This window comes from Linepithema humile, chromosome 2 (genome assembly GCF_040581485.1).
Source record: "Linepithema humile isolate Giens D197 chromosome 2, Lhum_UNIL_v1.0, whole genome shotgun sequence".
Classification (NCBI taxonomy): domain Eukaryota; kingdom Metazoa; phylum Arthropoda; class Insecta; order Hymenoptera; family Formicidae; genus Linepithema; species Linepithema humile.
Window position 1 is genome coordinate 31,370,091 of NC_090129.1, and position 18,011 is coordinate 31,388,101.

The 18,011-nt window shown below is 32.7% G+C and overlaps 2 protein-coding genes across 11 annotated transcripts in view; one reads left to right on the plus strand and one right to left on the minus strand.

Annotated features, from left to right (window-relative positions):
- LOC105671621 (CIMIP2 protein GA14893-like) overlaps positions 1-16,059 on the minus strand; it is a 71,181-nt gene extending 55,122 nt beyond the window's left edge. The window contains exons 1-2 of the mRNA XM_067350201.1: positions 15,817-16,059; positions 15,067-15,105 (exon numbers count right to left, since the gene is read on the minus strand). The gene's annotated coding sequence lies outside the window, so the exon portion shown is untranslated. The remainder of the gene's footprint in view (positions 1-15,066; positions 15,106-15,816) is intronic.
- The window catches only part of LOC105671611 (uncharacterized), a 149,362-nt gene continuing 142,769 nt past the window's right edge, over positions 11,419-18,011 (plus strand). For 2 of the 10 annotated variants that reach the window (XR_010888687.1, XR_010888690.1), the window contains exons 1-2: positions 11,516-12,340; positions 12,627-12,668. Coding sequence is in view for 1 of the 10 variants with exons in the window: in XM_067350215.1 (XP_067206316.1) it covers positions 12,661-12,668 (8 nt within the window). In the remaining 9 variants the exon portion in view is untranslated. Of the gene's footprint in view, positions 12,341-12,626; positions 12,669-16,230; positions 16,327-18,011 lie in introns of those variants that run through there. The other 8 variants (XM_067350214.1, XM_067350215.1, XR_010888692.1 and 5 more) reach the window with 8 other exon arrangements.

Consider the following 18,011-nt stretch of genomic DNA (forward strand, 5'->3'; position numbering starts at 1 on the left):
GTTAGCAAAAGTGGCATATGATTATGGAACTAATGAAAGTTATTCTTTAATCAAATTTGTTTCACGTATAAATTATTTGAAAATTATTTGCTAGCTAATATCTTGATCTAAATATATTTGTTATATAAATATATTTGTTTATAAAATTATAGAAAACAGAAAATTAAATAGTTTTGTATAAAATTTGTGTTCTATAAAAAAGCGATATTTTTATTTTACAGAATTATTTTATTTCATGCAATAGTAACTATATTATTAATATAAATATAAAATTATTATATGAACATATCCATTATTTTTAAACTATTAAAAAAAATTTTTTAATACATATTAAATGCGATTTAATGCATTATTTTTTATACTTATTATTGCATAAAAACTAAAAAAAAAAAAAAAAAAAAAATTGCACGAAAAAAAAACAACTCTAGAAATGTAATGTAAAAAGAAACAGAGAGACCGTGTGGAAATGTTCTATGCAAGTCTCAGAAGATTTTGCTTTTCTCTTTGCTTTTCAAGTGGGCCACATGTGTTTATGGCAGTACACAGTTTCGTGTGTATCTACAATGTATGCCAGAAATGCGTCGCGTTGAATTGATCGCGCGTAAACATATGCATGTGTACACGTGCAGTTACATGGGTCGGTTGGTCGAATCCCACTGTACAGACGTAATCCGTTAATGTAGTCATCATTAACGAAAATTATGGCGGCGCAACTCTGTATCCGATCAGTGTCATCTTATGGGAGTTTCCGAGCTAATCCGTTACCGGGATGCCGCCTCGTGGGAAATTAGTTCCAACTATGTGACGATATGAAAGAGCGACCTTCGGCTAGAAATTATTCGCGTTCTAACCAAGGTATTAACTATAAATGTCTCTTAGTTAAAAATTAGGTGATCAATTATGCATGGCAAAACCTAATTGATCACGAAGAGCGTAAAGAAAATGTAATGACTGTAATAATCGTATCATGGATTCAATATTTTCGTATGCGGATATATCAGCACATCGTTACTCAGATTTACGGCGATTTCGATTAATTCGGAATTAATCTCTTTCTGTAAAAATATATCAATAGCTTTTAATTTATAATCTTCCAAGTTGTTAAGAGATAAAATTTATTCCATTTATTTGATAAATTTTTTAATTAAAAATTAATTCAATATTTAATTTATATCGACACATTATTGGCAGTCAGTAAATCGTGGAAAAGAGATTCTAATTTTTAAATAACTCATTTAGATTATTAAAAAAATATTAGCTGACAATTATAATCACGTCACGTTGAAAGATTTTATTCAACCAACAGCAATTTCGGAATGTCATATTTTCGACCAGTGCTGCTATGCCTCATATCTGTAATGTAATGTAATCTCGTGATTCGTCGATATCATGAAAATTCACAACGGGTACTGACATCACTGATTACCGTTTGCTTAGCGCTATTGGCAAATTAGGTTAATGCGACTGATATTTCAACTCCGCTTTGCGCATCGTGCATAAAGCACGCCTATATATCTCGCTTCTAGACGCAATACATTTACAATCAGTCGATAATTGTCCAAACAATTCAGCGAACTGAATATTCTCTATCGAATTACCATCTTTAACTAATTACTTTGTCTGTCCTGACTTGTTACGGGGTTCCAAGAGCAACATCTCCCTCGCCGAATAAACGGAATGCGCGCGATGCAATTAGGCACGATTGCGATAGTACAAGATGACTGAAGACAACATTAATATATACATCGAGAAATTGTATTTTGACGCGTAATCCGACAATAAAGAATTAACTGTTTACAAAATTAATAATTTTCTTTGAAATATATTATCGTGTTCAATTTTTTATATATTCTATTCTTCATATGTATAAGATGGACCCTTTTACTCGTAACTCGAGTCTATTAAAAAAATTTAGTATGTTAACAAATTAAAAATGCACGATTTATGTGAGTTACTTTTGTAATATATTTATTTAGTAAGTATCGAATAAAAGCAATTTAAATAGATGAAATTTCTCTCTTGCGTGGAGTAGACATTTTTGTTAAAAAATTCTCATATATGTCAAGGATTAAAGTTGCAATGTTGAAGGATTCCGCAAAAATTTTAGATAAAATTTGTTTCAACCATTTCGTGCTTTATGCAAAAACTTTTGCGGAGTCATCATAATGTTTTCATGTACGCCGTGGCCGACTTAGCGAAGTGATTTCTTGAGATCGTTTCATAATTTATTTTACGACACCATTTTGAGGTATTTACTCGCTAAGATTTGCGAAGAAAAACAAATGTTAAAATGTTTTCATCTTTTTATAATCTAATGTATACGTTATCTAACTTTTGCTAATTTACGTATACGTAAATAAGCTGTAGAATATGTTTCAGCACAAACAACCTCATAATTTAATTTTTTAGATTAATGAAAATAAATTACAATAAATTTATATTGTAACAAACTTATTAGAAAACGGAAAAAGATGCTTTTCTTGTCAAAATAATGTGTAATAAAGAATTGGAATATAAATCAAGTGAATTTTACTGATTTAATATTTTGCCAAATATGATTATTGACAGAACGCAGTTATCGTGTTTTTGATATGAACTATAATCGCTAAATTCATATCAATTCTATAAGATCAACTATTAACTTGCACATCTAATTTTATTCAATAAATTGTTAGATTTTAAAAAATGACTGTTCAGTTCTCTATTAATATTTTTAGTTCGATCAAAACGCGCAGTGTGTGATCTTCTCACGCGGATGTTAAAACGCATCGAATATGTCGATTCGGACAAGCAAGTTCCTACGGGCGATTGCAAAACCAAGAATGAGGAGAGACAACGGAATGGTTGACGATAATCCAGATACCATTTACTGGTTTACATGCTGCCCTCAATGTTCCATCAGCCCGATTTCTCGGAATTATACAGATCGAACGGATTAGCGCGATGCGAGGGAGTCGCGGTGCATTGCGATACACTAGATATTCTGTCGTTTCCTGTAATCCTTCACCACGATTTCTAATACATCGACAGGCATCATACACATCTCTCATTAATCTTACCCTCGAAATACGAAATATTGAAGGATCAGCTGCCGATTATTGGTCAGCGCATTGTTTATTTCTTCCTAACGAATCATGTCATCTACTGGCTGAGTTTACTAATATAATTCGAAAATACTTGCGTACACGATGTTTAATGTACACGAACGCAAGAGAATTTCCAATCTTGCAAGAGAGAGAGAGAGAGGAGAGTATCGAAGATACTTGGAATTAACGCGCGCGGATATATCTTGGGCGTTATATTGGAAACCGATATTCATGACCCTCCGTCCCTGTGTCCTTGCCGCTCTCACCCTTGTCCTCTTCCTCTCCTATCATCCGCTTTCCGCAGCCGTTTGGAGCGCGGATATGTACGTACTTGCTCCACTTCCTTTTCGTATCCGTCCGCCGACGTCTAAGTTTACTTCGGATCGTTGAGTGGTTTTCAGCAAGAAATTTTAGGGACTTATAGACGGATTATGCGATGTTTACAGAATCGCCGCGAATTGATTCACAGCTGTACGGATGAATTGATGAACGATTAGGCGACTGATGCACGGTCAGGCGTCTTCGCGGATCCACGGTTCAATAAACCATCGATAATGGTTTCCAAGTCTGACGTGACGCGATGGAGCAGGCGGAATTCTGACGCGAATGGAGCAATCTCTGTTCGAAATGGAGCCAAAAGGAAGACAGGAGGAGGCAATTGATCGTCTTGATCTCTTTTTCAACACAACACATTAATTCTATATTTTTATCTCTTTTCCAGATTAAATTATAATTGTTGTCTCATAAAAATATATGTAAAATAAAAAATAATTATCATGATATAAAGAAAACAAATCATGGGAGGCTAAAATAAACGTTTCGAATATTACATCGCATATAGAATCATTTACGATATAAAGCGAATCAGAGTTAATGTAAGCGAAACAAGCTCGAAACCTTAACAGACATGTATCCCATAACCGAAACATATCCATATCGATCAGTATTCACAGCGGATCTATCCGTCAAATTGTGTAACATGTGTTTGTGTTTCTGTCGTTCGATAGTCTATCAATCGATTCGTGTTCGCGTAATGGTCCGTCATCGACACACAAACGACATGTGACGTTAAATTATCCTTTCAGACTGTAGAAATTAGGAGCAGAGACGGAAAGCTCCCGCAGGGAGCTTCGGATATATTTATTGTAACAAAAGTTGAATAATCAACAGGTTTAATCGCGAATCAGTTTCAACGTTTTTATAATTACGACTGAATTTATTTAGAAAATATTCCACATTATTTCGCCTGGTTCTTTTTACATTTTAAATATACGCTTCTGAACTTTTTCCCGTACACTAACGCGAAGTTTTAATACGAGTGGTACGGTATTTTTCAGATACGGCTGACTATAAGCGGCACGTTATAGGGTCATTGGTTCCTTTCCTCATCGACTGCGCGTTTTATTTCCATCTGCTTTTCCAAGCGAGCGTGAAATTCCGTATTTCACAGAAAACGTGACCTGACGGGAATTTCGCACAGCGTCGCCGTGCTTGATACGATATCCGAGTCTACCGGCAATAATAATTGATCGAATCTATTCCCAATAATATAGTCGAAACTAATTTCAGTCGTGAGAATATAGCAATTAATGGGGATGATAATTATTAACAATGTATTTAGCATTTTTGTTGGTGTGAACGTATATATGACACTGACACAATTTCGCGCACGTGACTTGTAATAACGATTAAAACAAACGTGATTTTCATTTTCACGAATCTTTATTCAGCGCCGATCCGATATTAAATTTACAATTGAATATTACATTTACAGTCGGACCGATTCAAACTGTCTCGTATTTTTCATTCTACTATATCCGAAGAATCATCTTTTTTTTTAATTTTTTTTATATGATAAATATTTTATTAGATTTATTAAAAAAAGAAAAAGAAAAATTTTTCGCGAAGCCACGGATGCAATTATCGATTAGAAAATTTCTCGAACAATTCAATCTGAACTGATAATTGCGTAATTGATTGTTTCCCTTGACACTTCACTGACAGGAAGTCCGGAATCGATATCTCGGTGAGTAGCACGTGCTCTGTCACTTTGTTCCCGCACACGTACGGGGTAGAAGCAACGGCGACGTGTTGTGTCGCCTTTCCCGTCGAGCTCGGCCGGGCTTCCATCCGCCCTGGACGGCCCACGGGAAATAAACCACTTCGGCGTGTCGTCACTGATGGAGACAGAGCAGAACGAAGAGGAACGGCGTACGACATTGGGGGAATGAAGGACGAGGGACGACGTAGCGGACAGGTACCGGAGCGTCGTATCAAAACTAATGAGCGCGGTCGTGTTTTATGCTCGTTATGTCGCCGTAAGATCGGCACGGTCGTAAATCTCCGCGATAAGTCTTTCACAAATTTTGATCACGGTAAAAGCCTGATTTCCGGTGAAAAATTAGAGTTAAAGATTCGAGATTTAAGGATGAGGAACTCGTCAGCAAGCGCGTCAGGGTAGATAGAAGCGGTGATAATGGTAGCGTTCGAAGATAAGAGAATTTGTCGTTTTGTTTCCCGACCGAGCGCGATTTGAATTTGATCGGTTCTGCATATGAGATAAAGATAAAAATCTCCTTCGTCTTATTTTATTTAAAAAAGTTTGAGTACATATGTCTTTTTTGCACTTTACAGGATTATCTTCATTTCTTTTTAGGTAAAAATAATTAAGATGACTGAGTCATGCTAAACGAGTTCGAAGTAAACAATCACTTTTGACAGTTTACGTCTCGTGACGTAAAAAATGCGAAAGAAATTTTTCTCATTAAAATACTCCGCGAAAGCATGAATAAAAAACAAACCGTGATACTTAGACCGATGAAGAAAAGCCGGCGAGAAGAGGGCAAGTAGCGACGCAAGTTAGATAATATCGATGTAATATAAAACCAATAATCAGCCGAGCGGCGAACATTCGGCGAGACGAGAGGTGGCTCGTTTCGTGTCGGCTTCAAACAGATAAAAAATTTAAAAAAAAGTTGGAGAGAAAGAGAGTAAAGGAGAAAGAGAACGGCACGAGTGTCGATATCTATCGCAGGATATAACATCTCGAACAACGGGATGAAATCCATTTCCGAGATTGGCGACTATCGATTGAGGCGTTTCGTAGCTCCGACATGACGCGTCCACGTTTTACTCTCTAATTTCGCGATAATTAGCTGAAACGCTCGTTAATATCGGCGACCGGACTACACCCGGCTGCGGTTTTCGGTTCGAGCGTTAACAAGCTTCCTCCTCCTGCAGCATCCGTTTCCCCCTCCCCGCCGCCCTAACTATCCCCGTCTGCCTATTACTACTCTTCCGCGTCCGCTTCCGCCAACGGCCTTTCGTGTTCTGTGCTCTATGGCTGTTGCACCTTTTCAAGGTAATTTGTATTATTTGTTAGTATCCAATTTCGGTCGTTGCGGATATTTTATACCGTAGAATTACATTACATAATTAATATCTTTCAATTAATATTGCAACTGCCTCAGTATTCTGGGACGTTGATTCAGTCGAAAAAAATACGATACATTCGTTTTAGTTTCAAATGTATGGTTAATTAATTTATCAAAATTATCTTTCTCGATTGGTTAAACTTTAATAAATACCATCGTTTATGAATTCCACAGCACTTGCTTCGCAAAAAAATATAATTGCTTGTTATAAAATTTTAAATACATATACTTTTCACCATTTTTAACGTTTTATAAATGTCAAATGTTGGTGTTTTTACAACACAGAAGACATAAATTGTGGAAATTAAATTTTGCACTGTAATTTTTACGATGCAAAATTAGTTCTGACGATAAAATCTAACCATATCTTGTAGTATTAAAAGGCGAATTTTTTTTCAATTTTCATGAAATACCGAGTTCACATAGAGTTTCAGGATACGCGAAAATACATTCAGTGTGATTTGAAGCAATGAAAAGCCCTGCAAACGAGGCGAGATATTGTCGACGAGAGCGGATATAAAAAATCGGCTTGACTTTTTGGGCGAAAGCCCGAAAAGTACTATCGCCGGGCTCTATTAGCGCGATACATGCGCGTACAGGTTTAATTGAAACAGGCACGCGGCTTTGGTACAATGGTGCCTGCGCGCTTGACTTAATTGAAAAGCGCGGCCCGAGAAGTAGTACACGTGCAGCCGAGAGTAATAAACGGGCGTGTGGAATATTCGAGTCCTCGCGCTCGATATGAATACACTTATGATGAAAACTAGTTCGCATGTATTCATAAAACAACCTATTACCAGCGAGTTTAATCTGCTAGCTCGCTCTAAAATGTCCTCCTACATGAACGCGTACATAACATGAAATCCAACGCACTTGAAAACAATTTATGAATTACAATAAAACTCTGTAGTGAAAATTATTTGCCACGTAAGTAAATAGTGCTAACGTGTAGAAATATAAAAGGATTAAGTCAAAAGAAAAAATTAGTGAAATAAATAGATAACATTTTTACGTGAAAATGATTAAATATATTAGTTTTTTTAATTAATGCTAAATACTTGTGTAATTACTTTTAGTTACTTTTAATTAGAAATCGCAAATTGTTTGAAATTATTGTTCGAAATTTCGGGAAAGTTCCTGGAAGGTTCGGGAATTTTCCTGAAATTTTTGGAAAGTTTCTTGAGCCAGAAAAAATTTCCAAAAATTTCGGACAAATTTCCGGACCTTCCGGGAACTTCACCGGGCTTCAAACTATATTTGAAATAATATTTATGTATAAGTACGTAGGAGATTAAAAATATTATTATGTAAACCGATAATAAAAGTAATTAATTTAAAAAACTTAATAAGATAATACTATAATTACAAATAAAAAATAATAATTTTGTCACGTTGTTTTATTTTTGAAATAAGTATAGTAGTATACGATAACCACGATTGTTCTACTAGCTATATGTGTGCGTGTAGAAATAATAGAATTAAAAAAGAATCTTACTTTTCAATTTCTAATGAAAACTATTTACTTTTAATGTAAGTTAATAATGTAATGGTATTTTTTATCCACACGATCTGATTCCCGCACGATTTTATTCTTTTTTCTTATTTCTTAACATTTCTTAATTAATTAATGTATCTAAGTGTGATTTTATTTTAGCGCATGTCTCAATGATAAAAGTAGATTGATCGCGATAGATGGAAGCTTGTTGGAAGAGGAGCTAGAAGAGACTGACTGAAAAGAAAGTGACTGACACAGTCATTTATCTAATTAGCTGAGATTCTGTTACAGTAGTTCGCATTGTACTGTCGAACTGTGGCTATCCGTATCTGTCGGTGTATTGTACTGTTCGGCTAATAGTATCAATTACAACATGAAGGTTTTTAACGGAATTTCTACTTGGAAGCTGGAATTAAAAGATTGAAAGGCAAGATATACGTTAAAACAAGATGATTTAAATCAACAATAATTGTCCCGAGCAGTAATAGATATCTTAAAGCAACTAAAATCTTTTAAAAACCGCTTTCTGTGTGCAAAGTGCATGAAATAATTAAATGCAATTTTGAAGACCAATAGAAAAATACTTTTGTGTAAGATGTTACTGTATGAAGAATTTTACAAACTTTGCATGAAAATCTTTCGTATCTTGTAATTATGATAATTTTGATGCGCACAACAATGTGTAATAATATCATAAAGATTGCATATAAGATTGCATTTAATTGTTTGTATTAATTCTATTTTACTATTATTACTATTTAACATGCATAAAAGATATATTTTGCATTATATTGAGATCTGTTATTAATAATTGTATCAATGATTAAATACATTTGTGGCATATATTCTGATAATATATATTCATGTTAACCAAATTTAGTATTTAGGATTAAATATTAATAAGAAAGACTTTGATTACCGCGCCTCTAAATATTGGAAAAGGTGGTCAAGAGGATGAACTGGGATTATCGTCGGGTAATTGAAAAAGATAGAGATGCCTCCCTTGTGTGTTTTACACTTTTAAAAATGGAACGCGAGATATAGAAAATGTCTTTATCCATTACCTTCCTCCCAATGTCGCAAAAGAACTATTTTTGTTAGTAGAAATTCGAAAGACAAATATTTCTCATAAAAACAGATTTTATCGGGAAAAACTCGATATATTTTCCTCTCTCAATTCCTTTTAATTCCAGCGTCTGCAACATTGCTGTATACTATGTATTTACCTATCTTATTTTTACAAGCTTACATTTTTTAATAATGCATTTAGAAAGCATCTTTTTCAGTATTTTATGAGAATGTACATATACCAGTTAATTTCTTTTGATGTATGTTTTAGAGAGCATTATCTGCTATTAAGTACTATAGTTACGTAAAATCCCCCAAGCTCGAAAAGTTTTATTGCAAAGTAATGTAAAAAAATTCTCAGGAGATAACCCGCATACCTTCGCGGTCACATAACGCGGTCAAATTCCAATAAATTTTTGTTGGACAGCGGAGCGACATATTTTTCTTGTCGACCAGCACACCGATTCGAATGTGCACTTTGTAACGGAGGAAAAAAGAAAGATCGATTGCAGGATTTTTACGCTGTAGATATTTGCTTCTGCGACCATTCGCTACGGTAATTAAAGTCGTTAATTTAAATAAGAAAATAACTGCGTATCCCATAAGAAGGAACTATTATCAACGAGTTGTTCGAATGACAAACCGTTCTCGAGTTATGCGCCCTGCGGGACAAACCGTTTAAACGAGAATTTAATTTTCCGAAAGCTCTCGAGTGCAGCGCGACCGAGACTTATCGGATGACTAAGTCGACGATTAGTACTTTCCGCAACAATGCTCCTTTATCGAACCGTTGAAAATCACATCCGCTCTGATTCTCCGAAGAGACGCGAATATCGCAATTTTCAAATATTGATATCAAATCGAAAATGTTGATGCACAAATTCATATCTCTAATAAAGTTTACTTGATTCTGTTACCATTGTGATTAATAATTACATCTTATTGCACTGATCAATAATTGTTAAACATTCTGTGCTACGTACGGTAGAGAATGTCCAATACTAATGTCTTCGTCGCATAAACTCACTTCAATGTGAAGAGGATTATTACATTTCGCTTGACGACGTTGACATGTCTCCGTATCAATGTGATATGCGATGGCTCTCGTCTTGTGAGCTCGTCAAGCGGAGATACAGCAACGTCATATCGCGATATTAAAACAGTCATGACAGTTTGATATATTTAGCGCCTCTCGCGTTCATGAAACCGCGAAAGCAGCTTGAAGCCCAAAATATGTAACTGTAATTGTCATGCGACCATAATTACGCTAACGCTTCATCGACGCGTGATGTATCCTTAATTTACGAAATTAACCGAAAACTCTGGCACTAATTGAATCCTAGTGCATTTAAATCTAATGAGTCTTTAGCGATGCAATTACATATTATAATAATTATAAGTTGACGTTTAATTAATTAAAATTTGTTAGCCGGTTTTAGAGATATTCTAAATGTGATAACAAATAAATATATCTGCATATTTTATAGATAAATTATAATATATCTGCAGATAGAAATCTGAGAACATACATTCAATCAGTTTTTATGGAATGCTCACAGATCCCTGTTTAATATATCAATTTTGCAGTTAATATAATAATGATTTTTTAACATTTTAGTTCAGTGTATGTTTATGCATAATCCACAAATTGTAGATTAAGAATATGCTCCGCATACACATTTAATTACATAATTCACATAGTGATACACATAGTTTCAATAACGCGACGATACGGAATATATCTCGAGACCACCTGCTTTGCCGAAGGACACCGTGTAAATCAGTGCTCGGAATTAGTTGAACATTTCAGCCGATTTCCGCGGTATACACCTCTTTTCTTCTCCTTACCGCGCGCGCCGCAGCCGCTTGGGCCAGCGCCGCCGCCGAGCGTTAGGAGCGGCACTATCTGATTATGAGTGGATTCTTCTCCCTATTTATTAAAATTTTTTAAAATTTATTAAAATTTATTTAAAATAAACTTTTTATTTTTAAATTTATTAAGTGAAAATATTTCAATAGATTTCCACGTCACTCATGAGGTACTAAAAAGCTGACGCCTTTTTTTTTAAGTGGTTTCCCCAGTAGGCCTACTCAACTGAAGATAAAAATAACAAATTCTCATAAAAAACCAAGAAAATCTAATTAAGAAAATCTCTTTTATATATTTTTTTTAAATTAAGAATTTGTTATTTTTATCTTCAGTGGAGTAGGCCTACTGGGGAAACCACTTAAAAAAAAAACGCGTTAGCATTAGTACCTCATGAGTAACGTGGAAAGCTATTGAAATATTTTCACTTAATAAACTTAAAAATAAAAAATTTATTTTAATTCAATTTTAATAAATTAAAAAAAATTTTAATAAATAGGGAGAAGAACCCACTCATAATTAGATAGTACCGCTCCTAACGCTCGGCGGCGCTGGCCCTAGCGGCTGTGGCGCGCACGGTAAGGAGAGGAAAAAAGGCATATACCGGGGAAATCGGCTGAAATGTTTAACTAATTCCGAGCACTGGTGTAAATAATACTAATATTATAGTGAAGACAAGTAAACACGTACGCCGCGTCGTAGATCAAAACAAATAGCTATGTTTTGTATGAAATTTGGCCAAGCCACAAGTCGGAAGATGTTTTTGTTTTTTTGTGACCTACGAGTCGTAGGTCGTAGGCTACGACTTACGACGACGAAGCGCTGTTGTGACCTTTGAAGCGCTGTTTCCGTATTGTCTGATGATCATTTGCACGGCGACGTTCAAACAGAGCAGACGGCTAGTAGCGGAAACTACATCGTATTGTCGCGTTGCTCACAGATTAAGATCGTGAAATATTTGATTATTTCCTATCAATTGGTGTCGATTCACTATTTTTTATACTATTTTCCACGTACGGAGAGAACGTGCAATAAAAATTTTTAATATGGAAAACGTATACTTATAAAAGTAGCTTACATTAGATGTAACATAGCCGTTGCGAATAACGCGTAAAATTGATAGTACAATTTTCGATTTCTCCTCGTTGCTGTTGCTTGCTCTAGAACGGTGAATGTCGAACGGATCGTAGCTTCGTGCAATCGCGTTTCTCGAGTTATTCTTTTACCATAATGAGATAAAATACGCGCCGGGAGTGCCATACAATATCGCGCGATTGTAATTCATTATATTTTCTCGAGTGTTTTGTGCCATGAAGGAGCAGTTATCGATAAACTGTCTAGGGATGGAGGAAGCCTGGAGGGCATCAGGCATCGGCGGAACAACTTTAAAGTGAGTACCTACTTAATTTATTGCTTATTTCTTATTCGCTATTGCAAGATATATTAATCATTTATCTCTGTAACATAAATATTTGAATATATTTATTATTTATGATTACTTAACATATTTAACACGATAAGATTTTTTGGATAATTGTTTGATTAAATATTTAAACAAATTAAAAATTCAACATTATCAACCATAATTTATCAATATTTTCAACGCAATTATTTTTGAAACATTAATTATTTTGTGCGCTGTTATAATTTATATATCTTTTTTTTTTATGTTATAGATCAATGTAAACCACAACTCCGCTGTTGCGCATCATGTGCTGGTGAGTCATGAATAAATTAACTTTATTGTAATATTAAGGTAATAAATTTGCAGAAATATATATAGCCAGATATATATCCACGATTTAAAAGAATTGAAAAACTCAGATTAGAGGATATGAAAATAACATATATATAAAATATGTTTTGTAATAGATTTATTGCCTTAAAATGGATGGGCTATAACACAAATTAGTATCAATATTTAATTCTGGAATTTGTACAATTATTTGATTATTTGTCGTTTTCTGTGTATATGATATACAAAGAGATTATTTTTTAGTTTATTTTGCAAGAACACTATACGCACGATATACGCCGTATGAGAACTGTACTATTTTCAGAGATTGCAGTTGAGAATACCATAAAGATATGAATTGTAATCTAAAATACATTTTTTAACCACTTAAAGCATTAAATTTTTATTTTATAATTAATTAAATTTTTGATTTTGATATTTGGATAAAGAATATAAGAAAATATGAGAAAAAGAGCAATAATAATAATTAAAAAAAAATAAAAAGAAAAAGAAAAACAAAATACAATTTTTTCTTGATATTTAAAAAAAAACAAAGTTTTTATTTTTATTTCAATTTCTATTTTGTTCATATTTTCTATGAATAATAAAAATTGCAGGAAAAATATATTTTATAAATATATATATATTTTATAAAATAAAAATCAATTATATAATCTAAAGATATCTATGTAAAATACAATAAGAAACGATTTTTAATTTAGATAGGTATATCCTTTTATTTTCTCTTCCTTTATTTTTCTTAATAAGGTAAGAGCTGAGCATTTTCATATTCCAGGATTAAATATTATATAAACTAGTGCAAGAAAGCAATATTCAGAGAATTTTCTTAGAATGGATGTATCATACGTGTAAATAAATGATGAATAAAAAAAATTTTTTACATGGCATATTTTAACTAATTTATTTAATAGCAAACTGAATTTGCAATTAATGATTATTAATTATATTTCTTTTTACAATGTGCCAATTTTACTCTAATCTTTCATAGCTTATTCATTCATATTTACTGATAATATAGAGTATCTGCATTTATTTTAGAGTTAAAAATACATTTTGTTATATATATTTTATATTATACAATTAAATTTGCACACAAATTATTTTCTCCATTCATAATTTGTAGACGTAATACGGTATACAGAATATGTCGAAATGTCGAAAAAGAAAAAAAAACTAAATAGGTTGAACTTCCAAATGATTATAAGTAATAGCGATATTGAACACCAAAAAGCGTTTTGTGAAAAACGTCGAAATGACCTCTCTGATATTAGTTCAGAATGATTTTTAATATTTAAGCAGAGTTTATTAATAAAAAATAGTATAAAAATAATATAATTTTTATATTATCATTATTTTTAAGAATTTTTGTTATTATTTCTCAGTAAATTTGTAATTGTTTCTTATAAACAAGTGTAAAGTATAATTGTTTCTTAATTAAATCAATGCATTCTCTTTGCTTAAGACATTTCCTTGTAACATTCGGATTTACACGAGTAACGCCTACGATTTGATGAACGAGTGAAACAATTGAAGTTTTCCTTTCAATCATCAGTTTTCAACTTGCTTTCACTTGTAGACGTTTGACGGAATTTACCGATAAATTACAGTGAACTTTTCGAAGCGTTTTAAGTTGGATTACTTTGAGCATTGAATTGTTTAAGCGAGTACTGTTCTCTCACAAATTACTATGCTGTTGTTTTTGCATATTTAATTAGTTTTAAGACGTAAAAAGAAAGTAAAGTTTTATTGATGCAAAATATTATTTAAATTTGATCCAAATTTGTATTTAAAAAGTCTTCATATTTTATAATGTTCAAAAAAGAGAGTTCAGTGAAATGAGTTTCGTAAAAACAAGTTGATTATATTAATTGCTATATAAGCAATTATATTAATAACAACAGTTTTATTATCGCCAAAGAACATTGCATCCGAAACCGTACTTTGACAATTCGTGTGACAATGCAAAAGCGCATTGAAAGATTATATAATATTTATTAATAAGATTCTTTCTCTCTCTAAGTATAAAATATATTTATATATAATTATTTATATAAAATCATATTCCTCAAAATTAAAAAAAGAAGAATTAGTGTATAATTTCTTACAACTTTTTAGAATTTTACTTTCTAAATTCAATTTTTTATAATTTGTCTGCATCAAATATTTCTTTTTCTATGTATATTTATACATATAACATTTATATTTTATCATTTAATTGTAAAAAAAGCAAATTGCGAATAAAAATGTGATTGTCAAAGCGCAGTTCTCAGCAATTATGTAATAAATATTGGCGAATAAAAATAGTGGATAATATTTATGTTTTGCGTAATCACGCAAGTGTAATCAATGAATTCACTTACCAATCGTTGTACCCTATCTAAATACACGTTTAGCTATACCTGGAAAAGTTAATATATATTTTTATTATAATGATATCATATAGTTCATGTATGCTTATTGTTAAGTATTATTAAAAATAAAAGTAATTAAAAACATGGCTTAAAACATCATATATGTAATGCATGACTTATATTTAAATATTTTAACAAATTTTTTATAAATATCTTGGAATATTTGACAAATACATAATTGTGTATGTGAGCATTAGCACAGTTACATGATACACATTAAAATAATGAAGATATAATTCTGCTCATCAGACAAGATATTGTAGTTTGCTCTCTCCGTTGCATATTTCTATACTGGTCTACATCATCTCCATGGAAAAATCGATGAATATTTGAAACCCAATTATTTAATTGTGTGCATTTTTGCAAAAAAAATGAGAAAATCGCAGATGGAATGAATTTGCTATGCAACGGTGTATGTGAAACGCAAACATGAAGTAAAACACACTTTGCGCCGCGATTATATCTTTGATAGTCTATTTCCATATTGCACACACACTTTGATTAAGCGAGATGAGTGAAGGAGATAAGTGAACGAGATGAGTGAACGAGATGAGTGAAAGAGTCGACTGATTTTACCGACTTACGAGATCGTCACGTATGGATACCCACAAAACAACAATCATGTTTTGCCCGATTTAATTCTCTCGGGCAAACATAGGAATCATTTTCGCGTATTTGTAGTACGTTGTTTATACTCACCGGATTTATATTGGATATGTTTGTGTAGAGCCAGCTACGATCGACGACCAGACACTGTTATCACGAGCACTCGCGGTAAAAATAATACATTCTAACAATCGCCCGTCACTGTAATCGACACTCCCGATAAAATTATACTTGTTATACATTTTTAAGACGGATTAATACGGATAAACACGGCACTCACAATCAAAACCGTTACAAGACCGTTACCGTAAGTAGACGCTGTTATGGCGGCCGAAGGGGTTCACATAAGTAATTTTAGACGCGCGTAGCGTCGATATCAATTATTGATAGATTCAACATTACACGGTCGGTATGGTAATGCATATAGCGTCGATATCGATCATAGATAAATATGCATGCTCTTCTCTGACCGTCATAATTACTGCACATGAACTCGACGCAGAGTACATCTTGATTAATCATATATTGTGTCCGTATCAATCCGTATTAAAAGTGCATGATAAATGTGAATTTTCGAGATATAATGGATCATTCATTGGATGCGTAAGGAATTGTTGTGTTTCTTTTAACGGTCTTTAATGTTTTATGATGTTTGTTCAGATATCTAGAATATGCAAATTAATTAACCTATCCTAACCTAACCTAACCTACGATAGTTATTATAAGTAATGCAACATCAAGTTCTAATATTTTAATTATCGTGCATGATTCATGAATATATAAATTTATATAACACTCCAGACAGCATGATGACCTCATATAATACTCCTAAAAAGTTCCAAAAATTTTTCTGAGTTGATAAATTTAGATCAGAAGGTGGTTAGAACGTGCTCATAATGTACTCGGATGCGACGACTTCTGAGCTCATTTTGATTTCATCATAAAGGGCTTTTTATGCATATAACCTAGTAAACGAGAAATTATTGAAAGTTCAGAAATAGAATTAAAAATTAATGAGAAGAATTTATTTACGATAATGCTGAATTTTATTTAATTCTTCTTAATAATTTTCAATCCTATTTCTGAACTTTCAATAATTTCTCGTTTACTGGAAACAAATATACCTCAAAAAATTACATGTGAAAAATTGCGTCAGTGATCGTTGTACCAGAAACAATTTCACACACTGCGTGTTTTTTATGCACTGCGAACTGCGAGACTTGGAAAGTATTTTGTGGGTAAATATAAATAACAGAGAGAATAATCGACGAACAATATATGGATGACCAACAAGAATCCAGCCGAGTCAGGTTGGGTGATGCGTGTTTTTTGTTTTCACGCATCATATTATATGATGTCAAAATGAGCTGATTATGAAGAACTATTTTGTGTTAGAAATATAAGTTCATAGTGAGCTCTTTTTGATTTACTGTTAAACAACTCAGAAAAGAGCACTTTTAGACAATTTTTTGTAATCATTTTAGCAGATCATAAAGAATTCAAAAGAGAGAATACTTTTTGAACTTTTTCTGGAGATCCTGCTGTCTGGGACAGTATAATATTCATTTATAGCGATACGATATTCAATGTACTTTTTTGCAATAGAGGTCAGTAAAGGTATGCGAAAATAATGTGAAGTTGGCTATCGAAATACCAGTCTGATCGAAATTAGGTAAAAGAAGCACAATCATTCTCCAGATGCACGTAGAGCATATCGAAAGGTATAACATTCTGATTTTAATTATAATTTGTGTAATAATCGTAATTTGAAAGCGTTCTTGAACATAGTGTCGATTCGAGTAATGTTGAGGGCTATAAAATATAATAGTATTCGTCTCAATTTGCGAAATAAAAATTTAATATTGCATTATCAGAATTTATCACTGAAAGGATTAGGTTTCTCGTGAGAATGAACCAGAATTACATTTAATCTTGATAATGGACAATTATTGAATTTGTAAAGCATTATTACGTTTCTTTTACGCATATTTGCTTTTATATTACATTGTACGTGATATTAGAATTTGTCGCAATATATACGCGATATTAGAATACGAAAATTCATTACCTTGCAATACTATTCGAACAATGCCGAATGCTTCTGTTTCATACGTAAGATACGTGTCTTGATATTGAGATATAGCTTTAAAAATATTGTGTTATATAGTATATTGCATTACAAATGGCTAGAATATCGCGATAAAAATTAGACAGATCAAAAAGCTACGATGTATATAATCGCGCTATGATAATGTTTTATTCTACCTTCTTTATCAAAATTTAGATTG